This window comes from Herpailurus yagouaroundi, unplaced genomic scaffold (assembly GCF_014898765.1).
Source record: "Herpailurus yagouaroundi ecotype Mexico unplaced genomic scaffold, PumYag 428, whole genome shotgun sequence".
NCBI lineage: Eukaryota > Metazoa > Chordata > Mammalia > Carnivora > Felidae > Herpailurus > Herpailurus yagouaroundi.
In genome coordinates, this window is record NW_024412645.1 from 3,087,691 (window position 1) to 3,110,379 (window position 22,689).

General features: G+C 41.5%; 1 protein-coding gene across 12 annotated transcripts in view; it reads left to right on the forward strand.

Moving 5' to 3' along the window:
* CHEK2 (checkpoint kinase 2) overlaps window positions 1-22,689 on the forward strand; it is a 48,125-nt gene that overhangs the window by 14,152 nt on the left and 11,284 nt on the right. For 7 of the 12 annotated variants that reach the window (XM_040463791.1, XM_040463787.1, XM_040463789.1 and 4 more), the window contains 6 exons: window positions 6,196-6,320; window positions 6,440-6,587; window positions 9,717-9,807; window positions 14,580-14,688; window positions 17,844-17,897; window positions 22,459-22,520. In XM_040463791.1, coding sequence (XP_040319725.1) covers window positions 6,196-6,320; window positions 6,440-6,587; window positions 9,717-9,807; window positions 14,580-14,688; window positions 17,844-17,897; window positions 22,459-22,520 — 589 coding nt within the window. Of the gene's footprint in view, window positions 1-1,461; window positions 1,819-6,195; window positions 6,321-6,439; window positions 6,588-9,716; window positions 9,808-14,579; window positions 14,689-17,843; window positions 17,898-22,458; window positions 22,521-22,689 lie in introns of those variants that run through there. The other 5 variants (XM_040463790.1, XM_040463796.1, XM_040463797.1 and 2 more) reach the window with 3 other exon arrangements.

The following is a 22,689-nucleotide window of genomic DNA, read 5'->3' on the forward strand; positions in this document are numbered from 1 at the left end:
CAGAGCCTGACGCGGGGCTTGAACTCACGGACCGCGAGATCGTGACCTGGCTGAAGTCGGACGCTCAACCGACTGCGCCACCCAGGCGCCCCATATCTAATCCCTTTTACATGTTGCTGGATTTGGTTTGCTGAGGCCCGTTGGTCTGTTGCTGTCTTCTGATGTCTTTGCTTTTGGCATAAGGGTATTAGTAGCCTCAGAATGAGTTGAGAAGTTTCCTTCCTCCTGTATTTCATGGAAGAGTTCGGGAATTGGTATTAGTTCTTTAAATGTTTGGTAGAATTTAAAATGAAGCTATCTTTTAGACTGCTTGGTTCAGTCGGTGGAGCATGTTACACTTGATCTTAGGATTGTGGGTTCGAGCCCCACATTGGGTATCGAGATTACTTAAAAATAAAATATTAAAAATAAAACCCAGCTTTTGACTTCATTATTATTTTTTAAAATTATTTATTTTGACAGAGACAGAGATAGCACGAGTGGGGGAGGGGCAGAGAGAGAAGGAGAGAGAATCCCAGGCAGGCTCCAACTGTCCACACAGAGCCCAATGCTGGCTTGGGCTTGAACCATGAACTGTGAGATCAGGACCTGAGCCAAAATCAAGAGTCAGACGCTCAACCAACTGAGCCACTTAGGCTCACCTCCCCTGCCCCTGCCCCCCAACTTCTTTTCTTTTCTTTTTTTTTTAAATTAAAGTTTACTTATTTATTTTGAGAGAATGTGAGTGGGGAGAGGGGCAGAGAGAGAGGGAGAGAATCCAAGCAGGCTCTGCTCGGCGTGGAGCCCAACACAGGGCTCAATCTTCTGACTGTGAGATCATGACCTGAGCTGAAACCAAGAATTGGATGCTCAACTGACTGAGCCACCCAGGAGCTGCAGTTTCATTGATTTTCTTAATTATCTTTGTATTTTCTATTTATTTCTGCTCTGAATTTTTTTTTTTTTTTTTTTTTTTTGAGAGAGGAAGAGTACGCAAATGGGGAAAGGGCAAATGGGGAAGGGGCAGAGGGAGAGAATCTTAAGCAGGTTCCAAGCTCAGCATAGAGCCTCTTGCAGGGCTCAGTCTCATGACTGTGAGATCATGACCTGAGCTGAAATGAGTTAGATGCTTAACCTGCTGAGCCACCCAGGCACCCCTCTGCTCTGATTTTTATTTTTTTCCCTCTGCTTGTTTTAGATTTTGCTTGCTTCTCTTTTTCAACATCTTAAGGAAGGTTAGGTTATTGACATAAAATCTTTATTTTGTAACTTAGACATTAACAACAGTAAATTTCCCTAAGAAATGTTTAAGCTGCATCCCATAAGTTTTGGTATGTTGTTTTCTCATGTCATTCATTTCAAAGTATTTCTTAATTTTCCTTAATGATTTTTTTTCTTTGTCCCTTTGGTTTTTTTTAGTTAATTCTGCTTAACTGGGAATTTACTAAATTTCTTTGTGTTTTTGAGCTCTAATTTCATTACATTGTTATTAGAGAACATACTTTGTGTGATTTCTGTTCTTTTATGTTCATGGAGTAGGTTTCTCGCTCTAGCTTATGTTCTATCTTGGAGAATATTTTTCATAAGCATTTGGGAAGAATGTACGTTTTCTTTTTGTTGGGTGAAGTGTTGGGACTATTTTATTTAAATTTCAAAATAATCTAATGAGAGACTATTTTTATTCTTACCTCCGTTTTACAGAAGAGCAAACTGAGGCTCTAAGCCTCACTTGATTGATTAACTTGTCTAGTCATATAGCCCAGAGTTGGTAGAGGCAGGATTTGATCCTACAACTTTTCAACTTTAAACCTATGTCCTTAACCTGCCATTGAGAAAGAAGTAAGTATGCTGTAAGAAACGTGATGAAAGTTAGCAACCAAAGGGGAGTGTGGAGCCCAAGGGAGGCTTGTTCCTGTTTGAAATGAGCGTGAGAGAAACTGGTAGAGGAAGAGATTAAAAATGCTTGAGTAGGAAGAAAATAAGGGTGAGAGTGTAGCTTAAGGGCTGGAGCTGGGAAAGAGGGAGGGTGCTGTAGTCAGAAAGACATGGGTTCAAGTCCTAGCTCTGTCACCATCTAGCTGTGTGACCTCAGGCAAGTGATGCTACCTCTCTGAGCCTCACCATCCTCATCTGTAAAATGGGGCAGCGGGGGGGGGGGGGATGTTAAAGCAAAGGTGAAGATGATAGGCCAAAGGTCAGAGCTGAATGGGGATCAAAGGGAGAGATGGGTTAACTTATCCCAGATGATTTTAATTTTTTTGTCTGTGATATAGGATCCTTTGAGAGGGAGGACAGTGAATTCGAACTTCAGAGAGGTCTAGAATCCCTAAAAGAAAATTGCTTACCTAAATTTTCTTTTTCTTTCTTTCATTCTTTTTTTTTTAACTTACCTAATTTTCAGTTCACTTGCCAAAACCAGTGTATCTGTTGCTCTCTCTACACACCTTCTCACCTGCACCCCTTCCCTACTGGGAAGATGGACCCATCCTTCCCTGGATTCATACCTCTCATTGCCTTTCTGAGAACTTCTGGTCCCCTTGCCTCCTCCCTTGTTCTCCCTGCCCTCCTCCACACTTCTGCCTGGGGGCTCTCCTGATCAGCAAAGGTCAGAACAGACCCTTTTGTAGGGGCCCACTTCTTACAGTCTCTGTCCACCATCCTTGGACTGTTAGTGTCCTGATGAATTCTCCATGCCCTTCCTTGTCCCATCTGGTGCAGAAGTTCTGCATTTCTAGTAGAAATACCATGGTTCATTTATTCCTTCCCCTATGAACAGATACTTAGGTTGTTTCCAGTTTTTGTTCCTGTAAGCAAGACTCCTTGAACATCTTTGTGGTTGTCTCCTTGGTCAATTGGCAGATGTGTTGTAGAGACTGAGTTGAATTGCTGGGTCTTTGAGTCGGCATGGCTTTACTTTGTAATGGATGATGCCATATTGCTAAGTGCCTGTATATTCTTATTTTCCTTTTATTTTTAGATTAATTATAATTCACAACACATTGCTTGCAACTGGCATTTAATACTCAGCATTGTATCTTAGATATCCTTATCTCAGAATGTAAAGATTCTCATTCCTTTTTATAGATGTAAGTTTTTTTGAAGTTATCCCTTACTAATGGAGATTTAAGATGTTTGTAATCTTTTGCTGTAAGAATAATGCTATAGTGAATAACTTTTTAGTTTTGTCCTTATATCGTTTCATAATACATATGCCTCTATCCATAGGATAAATTCCTAGAAGTGGGATTTCTGGGCCAGTTATGTGTGTCTATGTAATTTTTAAAAATTGACGTGTGGGGTGCCTGGGTGGCTCGGTAGGGTAAGTGTCCGAGTCTTGATTTCAGCTCAGGTTATGATCTCACGGTTTGTAAGTATGTGTGCTCTCTCTCTCTCTCTCTCAAAATAAATAAACCTAAAAAATAAAAACCTCACAGTGAAATGCACATGACATAAAATTAACCACTTTATTGTTCTTTCTTTTTTTTTCTGAGTCTCTTTATTTAATTAATCTCTGCACCCAGAGTGGGGCTCAAACTCGTGATCCTACAATCAAGAATTGCATGCTCTTCTGACTGAGCCAGCCAGGGGCCCCAGATTAACCATTTTAAAGTGAACAGTTCAGTGCCATCACAACCTTTGTCTAGTTCTGAAACACTTCTGTTACTCCAAAATAAAACCCTGCACCTGTTAAGCAGTCACTTCCCTTTTGTCTCTCCTCCTGCCCCTGGCAACCAGTAATCTGTATTTCATTTCTATGGATTAAAGTATTCTGGATATTTCATATAAATGTAATCATACAACTCATGGTTTTTTTGTGTCTGGCTTCTTCTAATGTTTTCAAGGTTTATACATGTTGTGGCATGTATGGGTTGTAGCGTTTATTTTTTATGGCTGAATAATATTCCATGATAGGGGCACCTGGTTAACTCAGTCAGTACAGCATGAGACTCTTGATCTCAGGGTCATGAGTTCAAGCTCCACATCAGGTGTGGAGCCTACTTAAAAAAAAAATGCATATATATATCTACATATATATATTCCATTATATGTAAGTACCACAATTGTTTAAAAACATTTTTTTTAATGTTTAATTTCTTTTTAAAAAAAATTTTTTTTTTCAACGTTTATTTATTTTTGGGACAGAGAGAGACAGAACATGAACGGGCGAGGGGCAGAGAGAGAGGGAGACACAGAATCGGAAACAGGCTCCAGGCTCTGAGCTATCAGCCCAGAGCCCGACGCGGGGCTCGAACTCCCGGACCGCGAGATCGTGACCTGGCTGAAGTCGGACGCTTAACCGACTGCGCCACCCAGGCGCCCCAATGTTTAATTTCTTTTGAGAGACAGAGACAGAGAGACAGAGGAGTGAGTAGGGGAGGGGCAGAGAGAGAGACACACACACACACACACACACACACACACAGAATCCCAAGCAGGCTCCAAGCTGTTAGTGCAGAGCCTGACGCAGGGCCCAAACTCATGACCCGTGAGATCATAACCTTGAGCCAAAATCAAGAGTCAGACACTTGACCAGTTGAGCTACCCAGGCACCCTGAAATATGAAATTGTAATGTATTAAATTAAAATTAAAATTTAAAATTTCTTTTTTTTAAATGTGTACATGTTTATGCATTTTTTAAATTTGATTTTTAAAAAATATTTTATTTTTAAGTAGTCTCTACACCTAACGTGGTGCTCGAACTCACAATCCCAAGATCAAAAGTTGCATGCTCTATGGGGTGCCTGGGTGGTTTAGTCGGTTAAGTATCCAACTTCAGCTCAGGTCATGATCTCACGGTTCATGAGTTTGAGCCCTTTGTCGGGCTCTGTGCTGACAGCTTGGAGCTTGGAGCCTGCTTCGGATTCTGTGTCTCCCTCTCTCTCTGTCCCTACTCTGCTTGCGCTCCGTCTCTTGCTCTCTCAAAAAGTAAACATTAAAAAAGGAAAAAAAAAGAGTTGCGTGTTCTACCAGGTTCCCCTGGTTTTTAAATTAAAAAAATTTTTGGGGCGCCTGGGTGGCGCAGTCGGTTAAGCGTCCGACCTCAGCCAGGTCACGATCTCGCGGTCCGTGAGTTCGAGCCCCGCATCGGGCTCTGGGCTGATGGCTCAGAGCCTGGAGCCTGTTTCCGATTCTGTGTCTCCCTCTCTCTCTGCCCCTCCCCTGTTCATGCTCTGTCTCTCTCTGTCCCAAAAATAAATAAACATTGAAAAAAAAAAATTTAAATTAAAAAAATTTTTTTTTTACCTCGGCCATTTTTTCATATGTTTGAGCCATTTGTATTTCTGTCTCTTGTAAACTGTCTCTTCATATCCTTTACCCATTTTTTACTGGATTGTTTGTCTGTTTTTATTTGTAGGAACTTGACATACATTAGGGAAATTAGTACTTCGTGATATGAGGTGCTAACATTTTGCCTGGTCTGTCTTCATCAACATTTACTTGCCTACTATATTCACTGTCCTTGGTGCTGGAACTAAAACACAGGAGACCCAAGGCTGCCCTCCTGGAGTTTGTTCTAAAAGGGGTGTGTGGGGAGACAATATATAAATAATCAAGATAACTTCCAATTATGGTCCATACTTAGAGGGAGACAAAACGGGATGCCATGATAATGGATGACGAGGTAGGAGTCTGCTGATACAGAAAGCTGAGTGGAAGATGACAGTTTGAGTCTAGACACAAAGCAAGATGACTGTGCAAGTAGCTGTGTTTGAACAGAGAATGCAAAGGCCACAAGGTGGGGGTTGAACCCGACATGGGGCAATGGAAGCCACCAGAGGGACTAAGTAGAGTGATCAAGGGGAGCGGTGCAAGGTGAGGCTGGGAGGGAAGCAGGGGCTGGATCCTGAGCATCTAGCCTGCCATGGGGAGGAGTGCACATTTTATAGTAAGGAAGATGGGAAGCCTCAGGAGGGTCATGAGTAGGAAGTTACTCGATTTTAAGTGTTTTTTGAAATCATTAATAATTGCTTGAGAACTTTTAATGACGGCTTGTTATTTCATAGGTATGTATAAGTCACGATTTATTGAACTCATTGGAAAATTGTTCTTTTCCTCCTCCCTCATTTTTATTCCTATATCGTTTTGATAAAGGTATCTGTAAGCTTGATTGCTTTCTTAGGTTATCTTCCTCTAATTACATTTTACAAGCAGTTTTTAAAGGTGTTTGATGCACGAAATTCGACAGCACTCCGGTGTATACTTTTGTGTTACAGAGTGTGTTAATGACAGCTACTGGTTTGGGAGAGATAGGAGCTGCGAATACTGCTTTGATGAGCCACTGCTGAAAAGAACGGATAAATACCGGACTTACAGCAAGAAACACTTTCGGATTTTCAGAGTAGGTGACAGAAATCCATATGTTTGGGAAAATTGGTAATCTAGTCCTTCACCGTGAGATATCTTAGCACTGTCACTCCCCACTGTTAAAACTTTGAAATAAAATGTTCTCTGTTTTAGGAAATGGGTCCCAAAAACTCTTACATCGCATACATAGAAGATCACAGTGGGAATGGAACCTTTGTAAATAGAGAGCTTGTAGGGAAAGGAAGACGCCTTCCTTTGAGTAACAATTCTGAAATTGCACTTTCAGTGTGGAGTAATAAAGGTAACATTACTATCTTCTGGTTACTGAATCTTTTTTTCCTCTCCTGTAAAGGGAAGATCGACATTATGCCCTTTGCCGAGTATGGTTTAGTTACGTAAAGTAATACGGTTAGTATTCAGGATTCAACTCAGTCCTGGGTGCATCCTTAAATTAGGAAAGATTTCTATCAAGATTGAATTTCTAAAGTTTAACAGCTGTGATAGGTTTTATTTAAGGCTATATACTGTCAATGGGATGATATTGCTTAAGATGTTTCATTGTTCATTGATTGATCCAGTTTGTACCACATCAGTCTTAGATGTCAGTGAGTTGTTGTTTTAGACCATTAATTCTTCTCCCTCCCTCCCTCTTTCCTTCTTCCCTTCCTTTCTCATTCTTCCCTTTCGTTCCTTCCATTCATTAATTGCACATATATTTATTGAAGTTTGTTTATATGCCAGGCATTAGGTTTTTTCTGTAAGAATCTCAGTTTAAACCTTCTTCCTTCTTGGGGCACCTGGGTGGCTCAGTCAGTTGAGTGTCAACTTTTCATTTTGTCTCAGATCATTGTCTCACAGTTCATGAGATTGAGCCCCATGGGATTCTCTCTCTCCCTTTCTACCCCTCCCCTTTGTGCACACATGTGCGCGCGCTCTCTCTCTCTCTCTCAAAATAAATAAACATTAAAAAAAAAAACAACCCAAACTGTCTATTTTCTTAGATACTACTTGGTTATTGTCTGAAAGTTTTGATGTTTATTGTCATCATCACGCAGCATTTTATAAGCAGCCGTTCCTAAAACTACTAACATCACATCTAAAATGAACAGCTGTCATTCAGCACAGAAGGAATTAAAGCAACCTAAAGAGTTACATGTAATCTCACAGTGATTTTAAATCCTTGGACAAAAGGAATACTTTTGTTTCTTTGATTAAAAACAAACAAACCCGCAGAATTTCACAAAACTATCTGAGGGTTGAATGAATGAGAAGGGAGTGTGTGTGGGTAATAACTTAAAAATAATAGATCTCCACGGGGTGCCTGGGTGGCTCAGTGGTTAAATGTCCTACTTTGACTCGGGTCATGATCTCCTGGTTTGTGCGTTCAAGCCCCACTCTGGGATCTGTGCTGACAGTGTGGAGAGCCTGCTTGGGATTCTCTCTCCCTCTCTCTCTGCCTCTCCCCCACTCGTGTGTGTGTGCTCTCTCCCTCTCTCAAAATAAATAAACTTAAAAAAAAAACTAGATGCTCACAAACGCTGTCCCACAGATCCTGGTCTAGTAGGTCCAGGGATTTTAAAAAATCTTGCTTAGGGGCGCCTGGGTGGCTCAGTCGGTTAAGCGTCCGACTTCGGCTCAGGTCACGATCTCACTGTCCGTGAGTTCGAGCCCCGCGTCGGGCTCTGTGCTGACTGCTCGGAGCCTGGAGCCTGTTTCGGATTCTGTGTCTCCCTCTCTCTTTGACCCTCCCCCGTTCATGCTCTGTCTCTCTCTGTCTCAAAAATAAATAAATGTTAAAAAAAAATTAAAAAATCTTGCTTAGGTGATTCTTAGGCAGTCAGTCTTCAGCCTGGCATCTGGGAACGATGGCCACGCTGGGCATCCTAAAATGCATTTTATGACAGTTTTCCCTATTTCTGACTATTTTGTTTTCAATCTGATAATTATAGTCAGGGCAGCTGCATAGGGTTTTGCTGTTTGAGAACACCTGGTGCAGGCGACATCTGAATGCTGAAATTTGGCCTGTCTTACTTGACCAGCTGTGTGCCACCTTTTCGTAGTTGGTCCATCTACGGGGCAACTGTTCTGTTCTGAACAGATGTGTTATATGGGCTAAAGGTGGCCTTAATTGGAATAGATCAGACTGGCACTCTGCAGATGGCATTCAGTTTATTGACATTTTATTAGGCATTTGTTATTTGTACTTTAACGTCAAAATCTAGATTGCTTTGAAAAAGGTGCACTGCCTGGCCATACTGAGCCTATAATTCCATAACTGGAGGATTTGCCAGTGCTCAGTAGAGCCTTCCTGGTTTAGATGGACGGCATGTTTTCCCCATTCAAGTCCTCATTGCTCCACGTTGTCCCACCCTCAACCCAGCCTTCCCTGTGTACATGACCTTGGCTTGTATGGACAACTGAATTTGTAGCTCTTGAAGTAGACCTTGACATCTGTGAGATGTAGCCCTCCAGAGCCCCTCAAATTCCCAGATTCTCAGATGCCACTGGAACATCTAGGTTCATAAATATCCATGAACACAGAGAAACTGTTGGTTTGCTGGAAGGTTTCCTTCACTATGCAAGTGTCTGTCTTGTGTAGACCAGCCTGGAATGAAGCACACTCAGGTGGCTCAGATTTGTGCCAGCGACTAGAACTCTTGGTTACTCCAGGGAGGTCAAAACCTGTTGCCTGAAATCTGAGAAACTCAAGGGTCTTAACACATTTTACTGTTTCAAGATATTGCAGGCAGTTGCAAATTTACTATTGATTTTGTAGAATTGAAATGTCGATAATTGATTGCAGCCTTGGTTCACGTGGATGGTTAAATTTTTAAATGAGTGGGGTTATTTTTTTTCTTTTTCTGGAATACAACCCAAATAATGGAGAAAAAGGGGATTTGGGGGGAAATGCTATTTATTTAACTTTACAAGCAGGTTCAAGATGGTTTGCACTATAAAATGCCAGACATGTAAAGGTCTATGAATGGCAAAGAGAAATAATACTAGTGTGATGACCTATGGTCTAATTTTTTTGGGATGTTTATATGTCTAGAACATTTTTTTCTATGCTCAAACTGATTGCTTTTTGGTTCTGGGTTTATGCTAATCTGCATGGGTGTTTTATATTAGTTGCAGTTGACTAATACTCTGAGACTGAGGAATAAGATTAGCCATATATGTATGGATTTCCTGCACTAACGTGAGATGATGTTGTGTATTTCTATTGAAGAATGAGATTTGACTGTCATTGTCCATGGGTTTCTCTGGGTTTCATAACAGGGGTTAAACTGGCTAACCAATTCCTTTAGGGTTAGGTGTTAAATGTAATTGAAAACAGTTGTCTTATATTCCATATGTTTACTAAATTTTAGGACCATTTTATCTTTATCGAATGAATTAATGAGACCTATTTCTGCCCTTTCCCCCTTAGTTTTTGTATTTTTTGACCTGACTGTAGATGATCAGTCAGTTTATCCTAAGGAATTAAGAGACGAATACATCATGTCAAAAACTCTCGGAAGGTAAATTGTTTTTTTGTTGTTACAGAAATTGCAGTTCATTTTTTTTCTAAACATTTGTCATTGATTAGGTTCTTGTTCCTGGTTTATAACATTTATATTTGTACGACACCTATTTGTGATAGGCATGTTATTCATTTACTTGACTATCATCAGTTGAAATGAAGAGTTTTCCTTATACATTTTATCTTTGATAGCTCAATAAAGTGGCTTTAAAAAAGTTGGTATTCACAGGGGCGCCTGGCTTTTACTCAGAAGAGCGATTCTTAATCTCAGTTGGAAGAGCATGCGACTCTTGATCTCAGGGTTGTGAGTTCGAGCCCCATGTTGGGTGTAGAGGTTACTTAAAAATGAATAAATAATAACATTTTAAAAAAAGTTGTTACTCACATACCATACAATTCACACATGGAAAGTGTACAATTTAGTGATTTTTAATTTTTTTAATGCTTATTATTTTTTATTAAAAATTTTCTTTTTAATGTTTATTTTTGAGAGAGAGAGACAGAACATGAGTGGGTGAGGGGCAGAGAGAGAGGGAGACACAGAATCCGAAGCAGGTTCCAGGCTCTGAGCTGTCAGCACAGAGCTCGACGTGGGGCTTGAACCCACGAACAGTGAGATCGTGACCTGAGCCGAAGTTGGACGCTTAACTAACTGAGCATCCCAGGCACTCCTACAATTTAGTGATTTTTAACATTCACAGAGTTGTGAAACATTTTCATTACCTTCTAAAAAGAAATATTTACTGTATTTCTGCCTTCTTCAGAATTTGTGACATCTCGGGAACTGAAATGAAACTGACCACTGAATATGGCAAAGTTCTCAAAATTTTTGGTTTCAGGACCCCTTACATTCTTAAAAATTACTGAGGGCATCCAAGAGCTTTTGTGGCTGATATCTGTTGATATTTGCTATATTAGAAATTCAAATGGAGACATTTATAATATTTGTTAATGCATTAAAGAACCCAATTTAGGTTAAGATAACTGTGTTTTAAAATTTTTAAATGTTTATTTTTTTGAGAGAGAGGGAGAGAGACAGAGACAGAGCACGAGTGGGGGAGGGGCAGAGAGCCGGAGACACAGAATCAGAAGCAGGCCGGCTGCAGGCTCTGAGCTGTCAGCACAGAGCCAGACGTGGGACTCGGATTCATGAACTGCGATATCATGACCTGAGCCAAAGTTGGATGCTTCAGTGACTAAGCCACCCAGGTGCCCCCAAATAATGTTTTTAATGCAGAATAATTGTTTAACTAAAGATTAGTGAGAAGAGAGGCGCTGTTTCACATTTTTGCCTATCTCTTTGCTATCTGGCTTACTAGAAAATGGCTAGATCCTGATATTTGCGTCCTTGTTCAGTCTGTTGTCACATGCCACATAGCCTCTGGAAAACGCCGTATCCTCATGAGAGAATGAGGATGAAAAAGGCATATGATGTCTTAGTGTTACTCTGCAAATAGTTTGACTTTGTGGACACCCTGAAAGCATCTTGGGGTTCCTTAGTGGTTGCCTAATCCTACTTTGAGAGCCACATCCTTAGGGACACTTTTACCACATTGTACCATGTTCTTCACTCTCCCACCCTTCCCCCTCTCCCAAAGGCCTTTCTCTCTATTGACATTTTTGGAAACATGAAAGTAGAAGTTAATAGAAGGAAATAATCACCCATATTCCTGCCACATAGAATCAAACACAGTGTACTCTTTGCAGCCATCTGTGGGAGATATTTTAGTTTATGGATATTAAATTCAGTAACTCACTGTATTTTCACAATTGCATTGGTGCTTGGAAGTTTATAGCCAAATTTGTGCGCACCCCTAAGAAATGCATGGGACTCTTATTTTTTCTAAGGGAGGATTCAACACAAATCTTCTATCAGGGGACAGAAACTTAACTCACCTGAGTCAGGTAAAAAAAGAAATTTATTGGCTCTTGTAAGCAGGAGATACATGGGCACAGCTGTTTTCAGGTATGACTGGACCAGGTGGCCTTTAGGGCTTTATGTCACTCTTTGAATTCTGATGCTCTATGTGGCTGTATGTGTGGCTGGATTTAAGGGCTCCTCCAGTGTTGCCAGGGCACTGGTTCCATGTATTGATTTAGCTACTACTGGTTGTCTTCCTATAGATTTGTTTTCTCTGTGTGGCAGGAAGAATGGCTTCCAGAAGCCCCACATTCATATCTTCTTCCTGGTAGAAACCACTGCAGAGAGAACTTTTCCCCAACATCAACATTTGATTCCAGGGGAAACGTTGATTGGCTCGATTTTGGTTACATGTCATCCCATAGTACTCTTACAGACTCTCCATTAGAGCTATATTGACTCAGGGAAGATTTCTCAGGCAAAAGGTGACTGATCAGAAGGGGAATTGGAAAGTGTTTTGAGCAGATTTTAAACAATAATAATTAAACGGACCATTTTCTCACACCATATAGAAAAATTAACTCAAAAGGAAAAAAACTAAATGTAAGAGATACAGCTATAAAACTGTAAAAAGAAAACAGAGGTAACTCTTCAGGACCTTAGGTTTGGCATTGGTTTCTTTTCTTTTCTTTCTTTCTTTTTTTTTTTTAATTTTTTTTTTTTTTCATTTATTTTTTTTAGGGACAGAGAGAGACAGAGCCTGAACGGGGGAGGGGCAGAGAGAGAGGGAGACACAGAATCGGAAACAGGCTCCAGGCTCTGAGCCATCAGCCCAGAGCCTGACGCGGGGCTCGAACTCCCGGACCGCGAGATCGTGACCTGGCTGAAGTTTGTTGCTTTTCTTTTTTTTCTTTTCTTTCTTTCTTTTTTTTTTTTTTTTTTTTAATGTTTATTCATTTTTGAGAAAGAGAGAGAGAGAAAGGGAGATACAGACACCAAAGCAGTCTCCAGGTTCTGGCCTGTCAGCACAGAGCCCGATGCGGGGTCCGAACTCACCAATCGTGAGGTCATGACCTGAGTCGAAGTCGGACGCTTAACTGACTGAGCCACCCAGGTGCCCTGGCAGTAGTTTCTTAATTATGGCATCAGAAGCACAAGCAACAAAAGAAAGAAAAATAGATAATTTAGACTTCATCAAATTTAAAAACTTCAGTGCATCAAGACACTATCAAGGGAGTGAAACACAACCCGTGGAATGAGAGAAAATATTTGCAGATCATTTATCTGATAAGGATCTAGTATTCAGCAAAAAGAACTCTTATAAGTCAACAACAAAAACAACCCACTTTACAAATGGGCAAAGGATTTAAATAGCCTTCTCCAAAGATCTACAAATGACCAAAAACCACATAAGAAGATGCTCCGCATCATTTATCATGAGGGAAATGCAAATCAAAACCACAAGGGTTACTGCTTCACAGCCACTAGGATTACCATCATAAAGAAACAGAAAGTAGCAAGTGTTTGTGAGGATGTAGAGAAATGAGATTCCCTGTATACTACTGGTGGGAATGTAAAATGATGTAGCCACTGTGGAAAATAGTTCCTTGGTTTCTCAACAAGTTAAGCATAGAATTACCCTATGACCCGTGATTCCCCTTGTAGGTATATAATTCCCGTCTCCCAGTTGACAATAGGTGTTTAAGTAAAAATTTATGCATGAATGTTCACAGCATGTATCCAAAAAGTGGAAACAACCCAAATCTCCATCCACAAATAAACAGGTAAACAAAATGTGATATATCCATACAATGGAATATTATTTAGCCACAAAAAGGAATGAAATATTGACCCATGCTACAGCACGGGCTAACCTTGAAAACATGAGTGAGAGAAGCCAGACACAAAGGGCCACATATTGTGTAATTTCATTGATACGAGATATTCAGAATAGGCAAATCTATTGAGAAAGCAGATTAGTGGTTCCCAGCAGCTGGGAGAAGGATAGAATGGGGGTGGAGTTTGCATTTGATCTCATGAAAAATTCTGGAGCTAGATGGGGGTGATGGTTACACAACATTGTGGATGTACTTAATGCCACTGAATTGTAGATTTTAAAATGATAACAGTGGTAATTTTTATGTATACATACAATACACAATAAAAAGGGTGTCTTGACAAATCTACCTTCCCACCCCAAACTCACAATAGTTATAGTCTGCTTGGGGCATGTAATGAATGATTGATACTTGAGTAGCCACTACCTTGGGCTGACCCAGGCTTTGGAGAACAGAGTCCATTGGGTTACCTGTATCCTGGGTATTATTCCTCTTCCATTATAGTATCCCAATTAATTGCAAATCTTTAAGAGTTTGCTGCAATTAAGTTAATCGCATAATACTTTTGGTTGTTAGTTATTGTGATTTTATTTAGGGTGCAGTTTATGGCATCAACTATGGCACTTTGAATAAGAAAGAGCATATCAATGAAAATAATTCATTTACAGTTACAGTTATCTGCTGTAACTTGTGTCAGGCACTCATTTTTGTTTAGGACTTTGTTCTCAGTGATGTTTCTCTGCCTCTAGGATAAGTAATTTCTGTCTTATTTGTTCTTAGTGTCTTTCTGAGGATTTCACATTCTGGGGTGCCAATAATACTTAAGTCTGTATCACTCAGCTCAAAAAGTGGAATTTGGAGCTGACACAGTACTATTGGATGGTCCACATTCACTTATGCCCTTGACATTTTACATTGGTTAAGTTTCATTGTGTGGTTTGAAAACAGGGACAATGGAAGGGTTGTATGTGGACAGCGCTTAACTTCTAAACTGATAAGGGCTAAAGATAAGCCCAGATCAGGAATGATGAACCATTTTGACAATTGATCATTTTATGTTTCTCTCCGTAGCGGTGCCTGTGGTGAGGTGAAGCTAGCTTTTGAGAGGAAAACATGTAAGAAAGTAGCCATAAAAATCATCAGCAAAAGGAAGTTTGCTGTTGGCTCTGAGAGAGAGGCAGTAAGTACCTGTGTTTGTGCATGCTCAGCTATTTATTTTTTTTTTAATGTTTATTTTTGAGATAGAGAGAAACAGAGCATGAGTTGGGATAGGGGCAGAGCAAGAGGGAGACACAGAATCTGAAGCAGGCTCCAGGCTCTGAGCTGTCAGCACAGAGCCCGACGCGGGGCTTGAACCCACCAACTATGAGATCATGATCTGAGCCGAAGTTGGACGCTTAACCGACTGAGCCACCCAGGCTCCCTGCACAGCTGTTTTTAACACTTCTTAACTTCCCCAAATAATTTTTAGAGTGGTGAGTTTTTTCTTTTTTTTAAGTTTTTATTTATTTATTTTGAGAAAGAGGGAGAGTGAGCAGGGGAGGGGCAGAGAGAGAGGGAAAGAGAGAGAATCCCAAACAGGCTTCGCACTGTCTGTGCAGAGCCCAATGCCAGGCTCAAATGCACAAAACCGTGAGCTCATGACATGAGCCAAAGTCAAATGCTTAACCGACTGAGCCACCTAGGTGCCCCTAGAGTGGTGATTTTCAGTGTTAGGAAGAATTCATTGTTCACATACGTGAATTTGCATTAAACAGCATTGAAATATTTTGAGTATATTCGACTAACCTAGAAAGTTACTTATCCGTAGTTTGGTTCCAGAAATATTTTGTTGTACATAACGTACCAGCAAGAAGTGCTCCCCTCCTCCCCCAAGTTGTTACAAGTTTTACAGTACATGAAAGGAAATTGAGGGGTGCCTGGGTGGCTCAGTTGTTTGAGTGTTCCTCTTGAATTCAGCTCATGATCTTACAGTTCGTGAGTTCGAGCCCCACGTGGGGCTCTGCACTGAGCACAGAACCTGTTTGGGATTTTCTCTTCCCTCTCTCTGCCCCTCCCCTGCTCATTCTCTTTCTCTCTTTCTTTCTCCCTCAAGCTCGCTCGCTCTCTCTCTCTCTCTCTCTCTCTCTCAAAAATAAATAAATAAACATTAAAAAAAAAAAGGAAATTGAGGGGAAAAAACAACCTGGCTATATATCCCACCATTGTAACTCCACAGCTGTTTGCAGTTTTCTTTTTCCTTTTGTCCTTGTTCATACAAATTTGCATCTTTAGATGGTTGAAGTCATACTGTATATACAGTTTTGTGTTCTACTTTTCCACATAAGCATTAATGCATAAACTTTCCCCTAATTGATGCTTTTTTGATGATTGAGCCTCTGTTTCATGAACTTTATTGTAATTATTCACCCATTTCTCTGTTTGATCATTTAGGTAATTTCTAATCCTTTGCTCTTCCCAATAATGAAGGAGTGAATACCTTAGCATCTATAGATTTTTAAAAATCCTAATTATTTAACAGTCTCTATATAGTAGCCATTCATTTTATTGCATTCTGTAATATACATTTACTGTGTTGGTGAAATGGTCAAATGTATTGGTCTTTCAACACACGACCCAACAGAATAATGTAAAATGAGGTCTCTAATCACATTTTCCTTTGTGGCCAGCTGTTTCTGGCCATTATACTTCAATGTTCTTTAAAGATCAATCCCCCCCCACCCCCCGCCCCACCTCTGCCCCTAAGACAATGCCATTTTCACATGGCAAGAGGAATTTCCTTTCTGTGTTCACTTTGTTACAGATCTTTTTCCCCTGTGATTCTGGATTTGTTTCCTGTTGGGGGTGTGTGGTGGGGAAGAAAATACCTACCATTCTTGAAGACTTGGAGCAAAATTTTACCTCTTAATTTCATCTTTCAAATCAGATTGGACTCTTTTAGACCTCTCTATCATCAGAGTATGTCCTGCCATGGTAATGAGTTTAACAGCTTACAGGAAGAGGCAGGCTTTTAAAATTAAACATCTGGGTTTCTTAGCCAAAGTCCATTTTACATAAATATGTAATTCTATATCCTCTTTGCTTTGGAGGGTGCAGCCCTTGAGGCTGAGTAACTCGATTCATCCTTTTGGAATTGGAACAGAGAGCAACTTCAGTCCCCTGATGCTTCCTCTCATTGGTGTCTCACTAAATATGTTAGCCTGCAGTAAATTGGAAACTGTGTCTGCTCTATTATTAGAAATGTGGCTTGACATTTTCCTTATGTAATTTAATTAAATACCTCTTGTCTGTGGTGTTTATTTGTTGTATCACTTTTATGAGTATAAACAATTGTACAGCCAGAGAGAGCTTACAACTAATATTACATTGTATGTTAGCTAACTGGAATTTCAATAAAAACTTAAAAAAAAGAGAGACAGAGACAGAACTTACCAGGTAAGCATGAGAACAGTGGAAACACACTTGTTTCTGGCTGTGAGAACTGGAGCAAGTGGCTTCCTTTCTCTGAGCCTCTGTGAACTGGGGATAATTCTAGAACCCAGTTCACTTTGGGATTTTGAGACTTATTAAGTAAAATGATTCTTTTTCTTTTTTTCTTTTTTCTTTTATTTATTTATTTATTTATTTTTTAATTTTCAACGTTTATTTATTTTTGGGACAGAGAGAGACAGAGCATGAACGGGGGAGAGGCAGAGAGAGAGGGAGACACAGAATCGGAAACAGGCTCCAGGCTCTGAGCCATCAGCCCAGAGCCTGACGCGGGGCTCGAACTCCCGGACCGCGAGATCGTAACCTGGCTGAAGTCGGACGCTTAACCGACTGCGCCACCCAGGCGCCCCTCTTTTTCTTTTTTTAAATATTTTTTTAAGTTCACTTTTTTGTTTGTTTTTTTTTTGAGAGAGCATGAGAAGGGGAGGGGAGAGAGAAGGGGAGAGAGAAAGAGAGAGAGGGAGAGAGAGAAAATCCCAAGCAGGCTCTGCAGGGTCAGTGTAGAGAGCCCGATGTGAGGCTCAAACTCACAAACCATGAGATCATGACCTGAGCCAAAATCAAGAGTCTGATGCTTATCTGACTGAGCCACCCAGGCGCCCCCCAAGATGACTCTTAAATAAAGAGGTTGGCATAGGGCTGGTCGTTTACTGAATGCTTACTATTTGCCAAGCACTTTGCAGAGTGATTTTTAGGGGAGTTATTTAATTGATCGACCTCTAATCCTTGATGAGTAGGCGCTAAGTGTGGAACTCAGACAGCTTTTACTCAACTAAGCTTTAAGCATTTTCCAAGTGTTGACTATTATTATTATTAATAAACTTGAATGTTATTTTTTTATCAAAGGATCCGGCTCTCAATGTTGAAACAGAAATAGAAATTTTGAAAAAACTAAATCATGTAAGTATTGCTGTAAAATCTGACCCAGACTTACTTACATTCTTTCCTCTCAAAATATGGGAGTTGTATAAAGTATTTCAGTGTAATCAAGCTAGTATTAACTTGCATTCCTTAAATGTGTGTGTGTGTGTGTGTGTGTGTGTGTGTGTGTGTACGTGTATACATGTGTGGGTACACATGTATGGGTGTATGTGTTTAGCTATAATGTAGATGGGAAAAGCTTTGCTCTGAAATTTTGAGAGGACAATACTGTATAAAGATTTCATGATTAAATAACTGTGATATTTCCACTGAGTGAGTTTTTGACCAAAATGCGTGGTAAATTTCCCTAATATTTTATCTCATATTGTTTATGGGAAGACAGTGCCAATTTGGTAAATTTGGCTTAATTATACCTGTTCTCAATACCTCTAAATACTTTTGGTGGTACTGATTTCCATTTACCTTGGTGGGTGTGAATAGTTGCTATCGTTTTTGTGCCTTGTCTCACTGGAAAGTGAGTCTGTCTTTTTTTTTTTTTGAATGTTTATTTATTTTTGAGAGACAGAGAGAGAGACAGAGCATGAGCATAGTAGGGGCAGAGAGAGGGAGACACAGAATCCAAAGCAGGCTCCAGGCTCTGAGCTGTCAGCACAGAGCCGGATGTGGGGCTTGAAACCACGAACCATGAGATCATGACCTGAGCCAAAGTCAGACATTTAACCAACTGAGCCACCCAGGCGTGCACCATTGAGTCTGTCTTTTAAGAAGTGAGAAAAGCAGGCTCTGTGCTGACAGCAGAGAGCCCAATGTGGGACTGAACCCATGAACCATGAGATCATGACCTAAGCTGAAGTTGGACACTCATTGACTGAGACACCCAGGTGCCCCCTGAATTAGCCTCCCCCCCACCCCAAGGGATCTGGAATCTCTTGTTAAAGAGAGGAGCCCTCTAATTTTCTGGGGTGGGGTTGCTTCAAACATACCCCTAAGATAAACAGAATCCTCAGAGAGTTTTTTCTGATGTCAGAGGATCCCCAAACATAACATTTATACAAATCCAATGTCCACTGCAGTCGAGAAGAATTGAGAACCCTCAAAAAAGATCTCTGGAGAGAATTTCTTGGCAATTTACAAGGGCATGTGGAAAGCTCTTGGAAATGAAACACAGGCTCATGAGTGCATTTGGGGGATAATGAGTAGAGCCTGGCGTTTGGAGCCAGGCATTGATTCAGTCTGTTGTTAAACACTTACTGTGCCAGCCTGCCTTCTAGGCCCGGGGGTGGTGAGCACAAATGGACTTGGCCATCCCTCCCCTCCTCTGGTTTCAGCCTAGTGGGGAGACAGACCAGGGTTCCCACTCCCATCTCTCTTACCTCCTGGCTCTGAGAAGGTCATTTCATTTTTCAGCGCCCCTGTTTCCTTATCTCTGCAGTGGAGACAATATGGATACATACCTTAAAGGTCAGTGTAGGAATTCGATGAGATGTGCTTGTCAAGCTTTCCGCATGGAGAACACGCTTGGGGGAATGTTTTGCGGTCTGGAGAAATCACTGCCATTCCCTAAACTTTTCCCTGTGTGATCTAACTGGAAGGTTTAGGGTAGTAGCCTCTGGTTCATGAGAGACACCTTCAGCCGCGACACTCCAGCCAACGAATGACCCTAGAGATGGTGGTACCTTAGAGGATGCAGTCCTGCAGGCTCTGACTGTTGGGCACCTCCTCGTGCTCTGCCAGCTCCCAGACCAGTCCATTCCCAGGTGGGCGCTGGCCTGATGATGCCAGGCAGAACCAAGCAGCTCTCATCTGTTCCTCTCAATTTCTGTTCCTTTTCCATGTGTGCCTTTTCTTCTGCTTCTGCTTTATTATATCAGGATATCACATGCATATGATCTAGAGAGTCAAATATTGCTCAAAGGTTCATACACAGACTGTAGGTCTGTAGCCCCCACGCCCCCCCCACAAACATTTTAAAACTCTTGGATCTGTTTTTTGTTTGAATGAATTTATCTCCGTATTTCTACATAATATACATAAACTGCTATCTCTTGGTTTATCAATCTTATTTTTTTATGATCAAATTCTTCTTTTTAAGTTTATTAACTTATTTTGAGAGAGAGAGCGAGAGCGCATGCGTGTACAGGTAGGGGAGGGGCGGAGACGGAGGGAGAGAGAATCCCAAGCTGGCTTTGCACTGTCAGTGTGGAGCCTGACGCAGGGCTCAAACTCACGAACTGTGAGATCACGACCTGAGCTGATGTCGGACTCTTAACCGACTGAGCCACCCAGGTATCCCTATCGATTTTAGATAGCCTGTTGCCTTCCTGTGACAGCATATGAGAATCTTAGTTCCCCTTTCCATTCCTCTTAGTATAACATTACAGTGCGTATCCAGTGTCTTCATTTTTGTGGCAATACAGCTGGTCACGCAGAGCCAAATGTGCTGGGATCATAGGTAAGGAGTGGCAGAGCTGGTTTGCTCTCAGCCTCACTCTCATGGTGTGTGTGCCATGACCAACATGTGTTGGTAGAGTCTGCCTTCAGTGGTGTTTCTGTTACTGCCATTGTTCTCGTTAATCTGTGCAGCACATGAATGTCTCCTGTGTGCCAGCTGCTCTGCTGAGTGTTGGTTCTAGAAAGAGAAATAAGACTTGACTCAGCCTGTCAAGCGCCTGATGAACGGAGACCCGTGGTGGGTGTTAGTTTCCCTTTTCTGCCCTCCTGGAGGTCGCAGTCTGATGGGGAGACAAATGTTGAAGATGCAGCATGAGGCCACATGGATGAGAACCAACACAGGGGACTGCGGATGCATCCCGAGGGTGACATTCGAGCTGGGGCCTGATGCTGGAGACCAGGTGTGCCCAGAGGGCTGGATCACCAGGCAGGAGGGCAGCAAGCAGAGGTGTGACGTTGGGAAAGAACACAGCAAGTCTGGGGCAGGCAGGGTGTTTTGTGGTCTGGACAGGAGGATGCATGGGACCAGGAGCAGGAGATTTGGCCATGGTTGGGGGGGTAGGGGCAGGACAAGGCTGGGTCTCCAGGGTTTGCTAATTCCTGCTGAAAAGTTAGGTTTCCGAAGGTTTGCTTTCCTCTTGTCTTACTTTCTGTCTTTCTTCTATTTCCTTCCATCTCTCCCTCCTGATTGGTCTCCTTTCCTTCCTTTAAATATGTTTAAATTATGTAACATTTGGCACATGTAAAACAATAAATTATGAAGCAAAGCAATGAAATGAACACCTAAGAACTAACCATTCAACTTAAGAATGAAAACTTGAGGGGGTGCCTGGGTGGCTCAGTTGGTTAAATGTCCAACTCTTCATTTTGGCTCAGGTCATGATCTCATTGTCGTGGCTTCGAGCCCCATACTGGGCTCTTAGCTGGCAGTGCAGAGCCTGCTTGGGATTCTCTCCTTCTCTTTCTGCGCCCCCCCCCCCACTTGCACTTCCTCTTTCTTTCAAAAATAATAATAATAAAAAAGAATGAAAACCTGACCATGCAATTGAAGCTACTCCATACACTCTGAAGTCTTTTGTGACTTGCCTCTTCCACTCGGCATTATGTTTCCAGGATCCATTGTGCTGGGGAGGCAGTGGGGCATCCCTTCACTGCTGTTCAACAGTTCATTATGGGAAGCTACGACTTGAAGGATTTTAAAGTTTATTTATTTCTTTTAAGAGAGAGTGAGCAAGCAGGGGAGGGGCAGAGAGAGAGGGAGAGAGAGAATCTTAAGCAGACTGCACGCTATCAGCACAGAGCCAGATGCAGGGCTCAATCCCATGAACCATGAGCTGAAATCAACAGTTGGATGCTTAACAGACTTAGCCAGTCAGGTGCCCTGTACCACTAAGGAGGATTTTAATGAGAGCATTGGATGTGATGAAATTTGCTTTGTAGGACAGTCACTCTGGTGAGTTTTGCTACTCTTCTTACTCTAAAATCTAAAAATCGTGTAACTCTCTTCCCTTTATTTTTTATTTTTTTTAACGTTTGTTCATTTTTGATAGAACGTGAGCAGGAGAGGGGCGGAGAGAGGGGGAGACACAGAATCCAAAGCAGGCTCCAGGCTCTGAGCTGTGAGCACAGAGCCTGACGCAGGGCTTGAACTCACAAGCCACGAGATCATGACCTGAGCTGAAGTCGGACCCTTAACCCACTGAGCCACTCAGGCGTCCCTTCCCTTTAATTTTGATAATAACTACAAGCCTCCTCTCTGCTTGGGGTGGGGTATGTCCCTGAGAGATACTTACTACATTTTTTACTTACCCAGACCACTCAACTCTACTGTCTATCTTCACATTGTAAAACCAATAGGTGTGCTTTCTAAGTATAAAATCATAATATTAGGGGTGCCTGGGTGGCTCATTTGATTAAGCGTCTGACTCTTGATTTCGGCTCAGGTCATAATCTCATGGGTTTGTGAGTTTGAACCCTGCATCTGGCTCTGTGCTGACAGGCTGTTTTGCCTTTTCTGCTATATGAACTTTAGAGTGCCTTGAGGCAGGGGGGCAAATGCCTCCATTCTGCTTCTGTGGTTTTCCTCTTGGGAGTTTCTCACTACATTTCCTCTTTTTTCCCCTCTTAGCCTTGTATCATCAAGATTAAAGACTTTTTTGAGGCTGAAGATTATTATATTGTTTTGGAATTGTAAGTAATAAAGTTTTCTATTTGTTTCCATTCAAGTGCTTATAAACCACCAAAAAATCCAATGCTGGCTTGCATTTCTCATCCTGGGGACTCTCATCATATGTATGTGGTGGTGGGGCCCACCAAGTGTGCATGTGGGGTTAGTACTAAATCTAAAGTCCTCCCAATG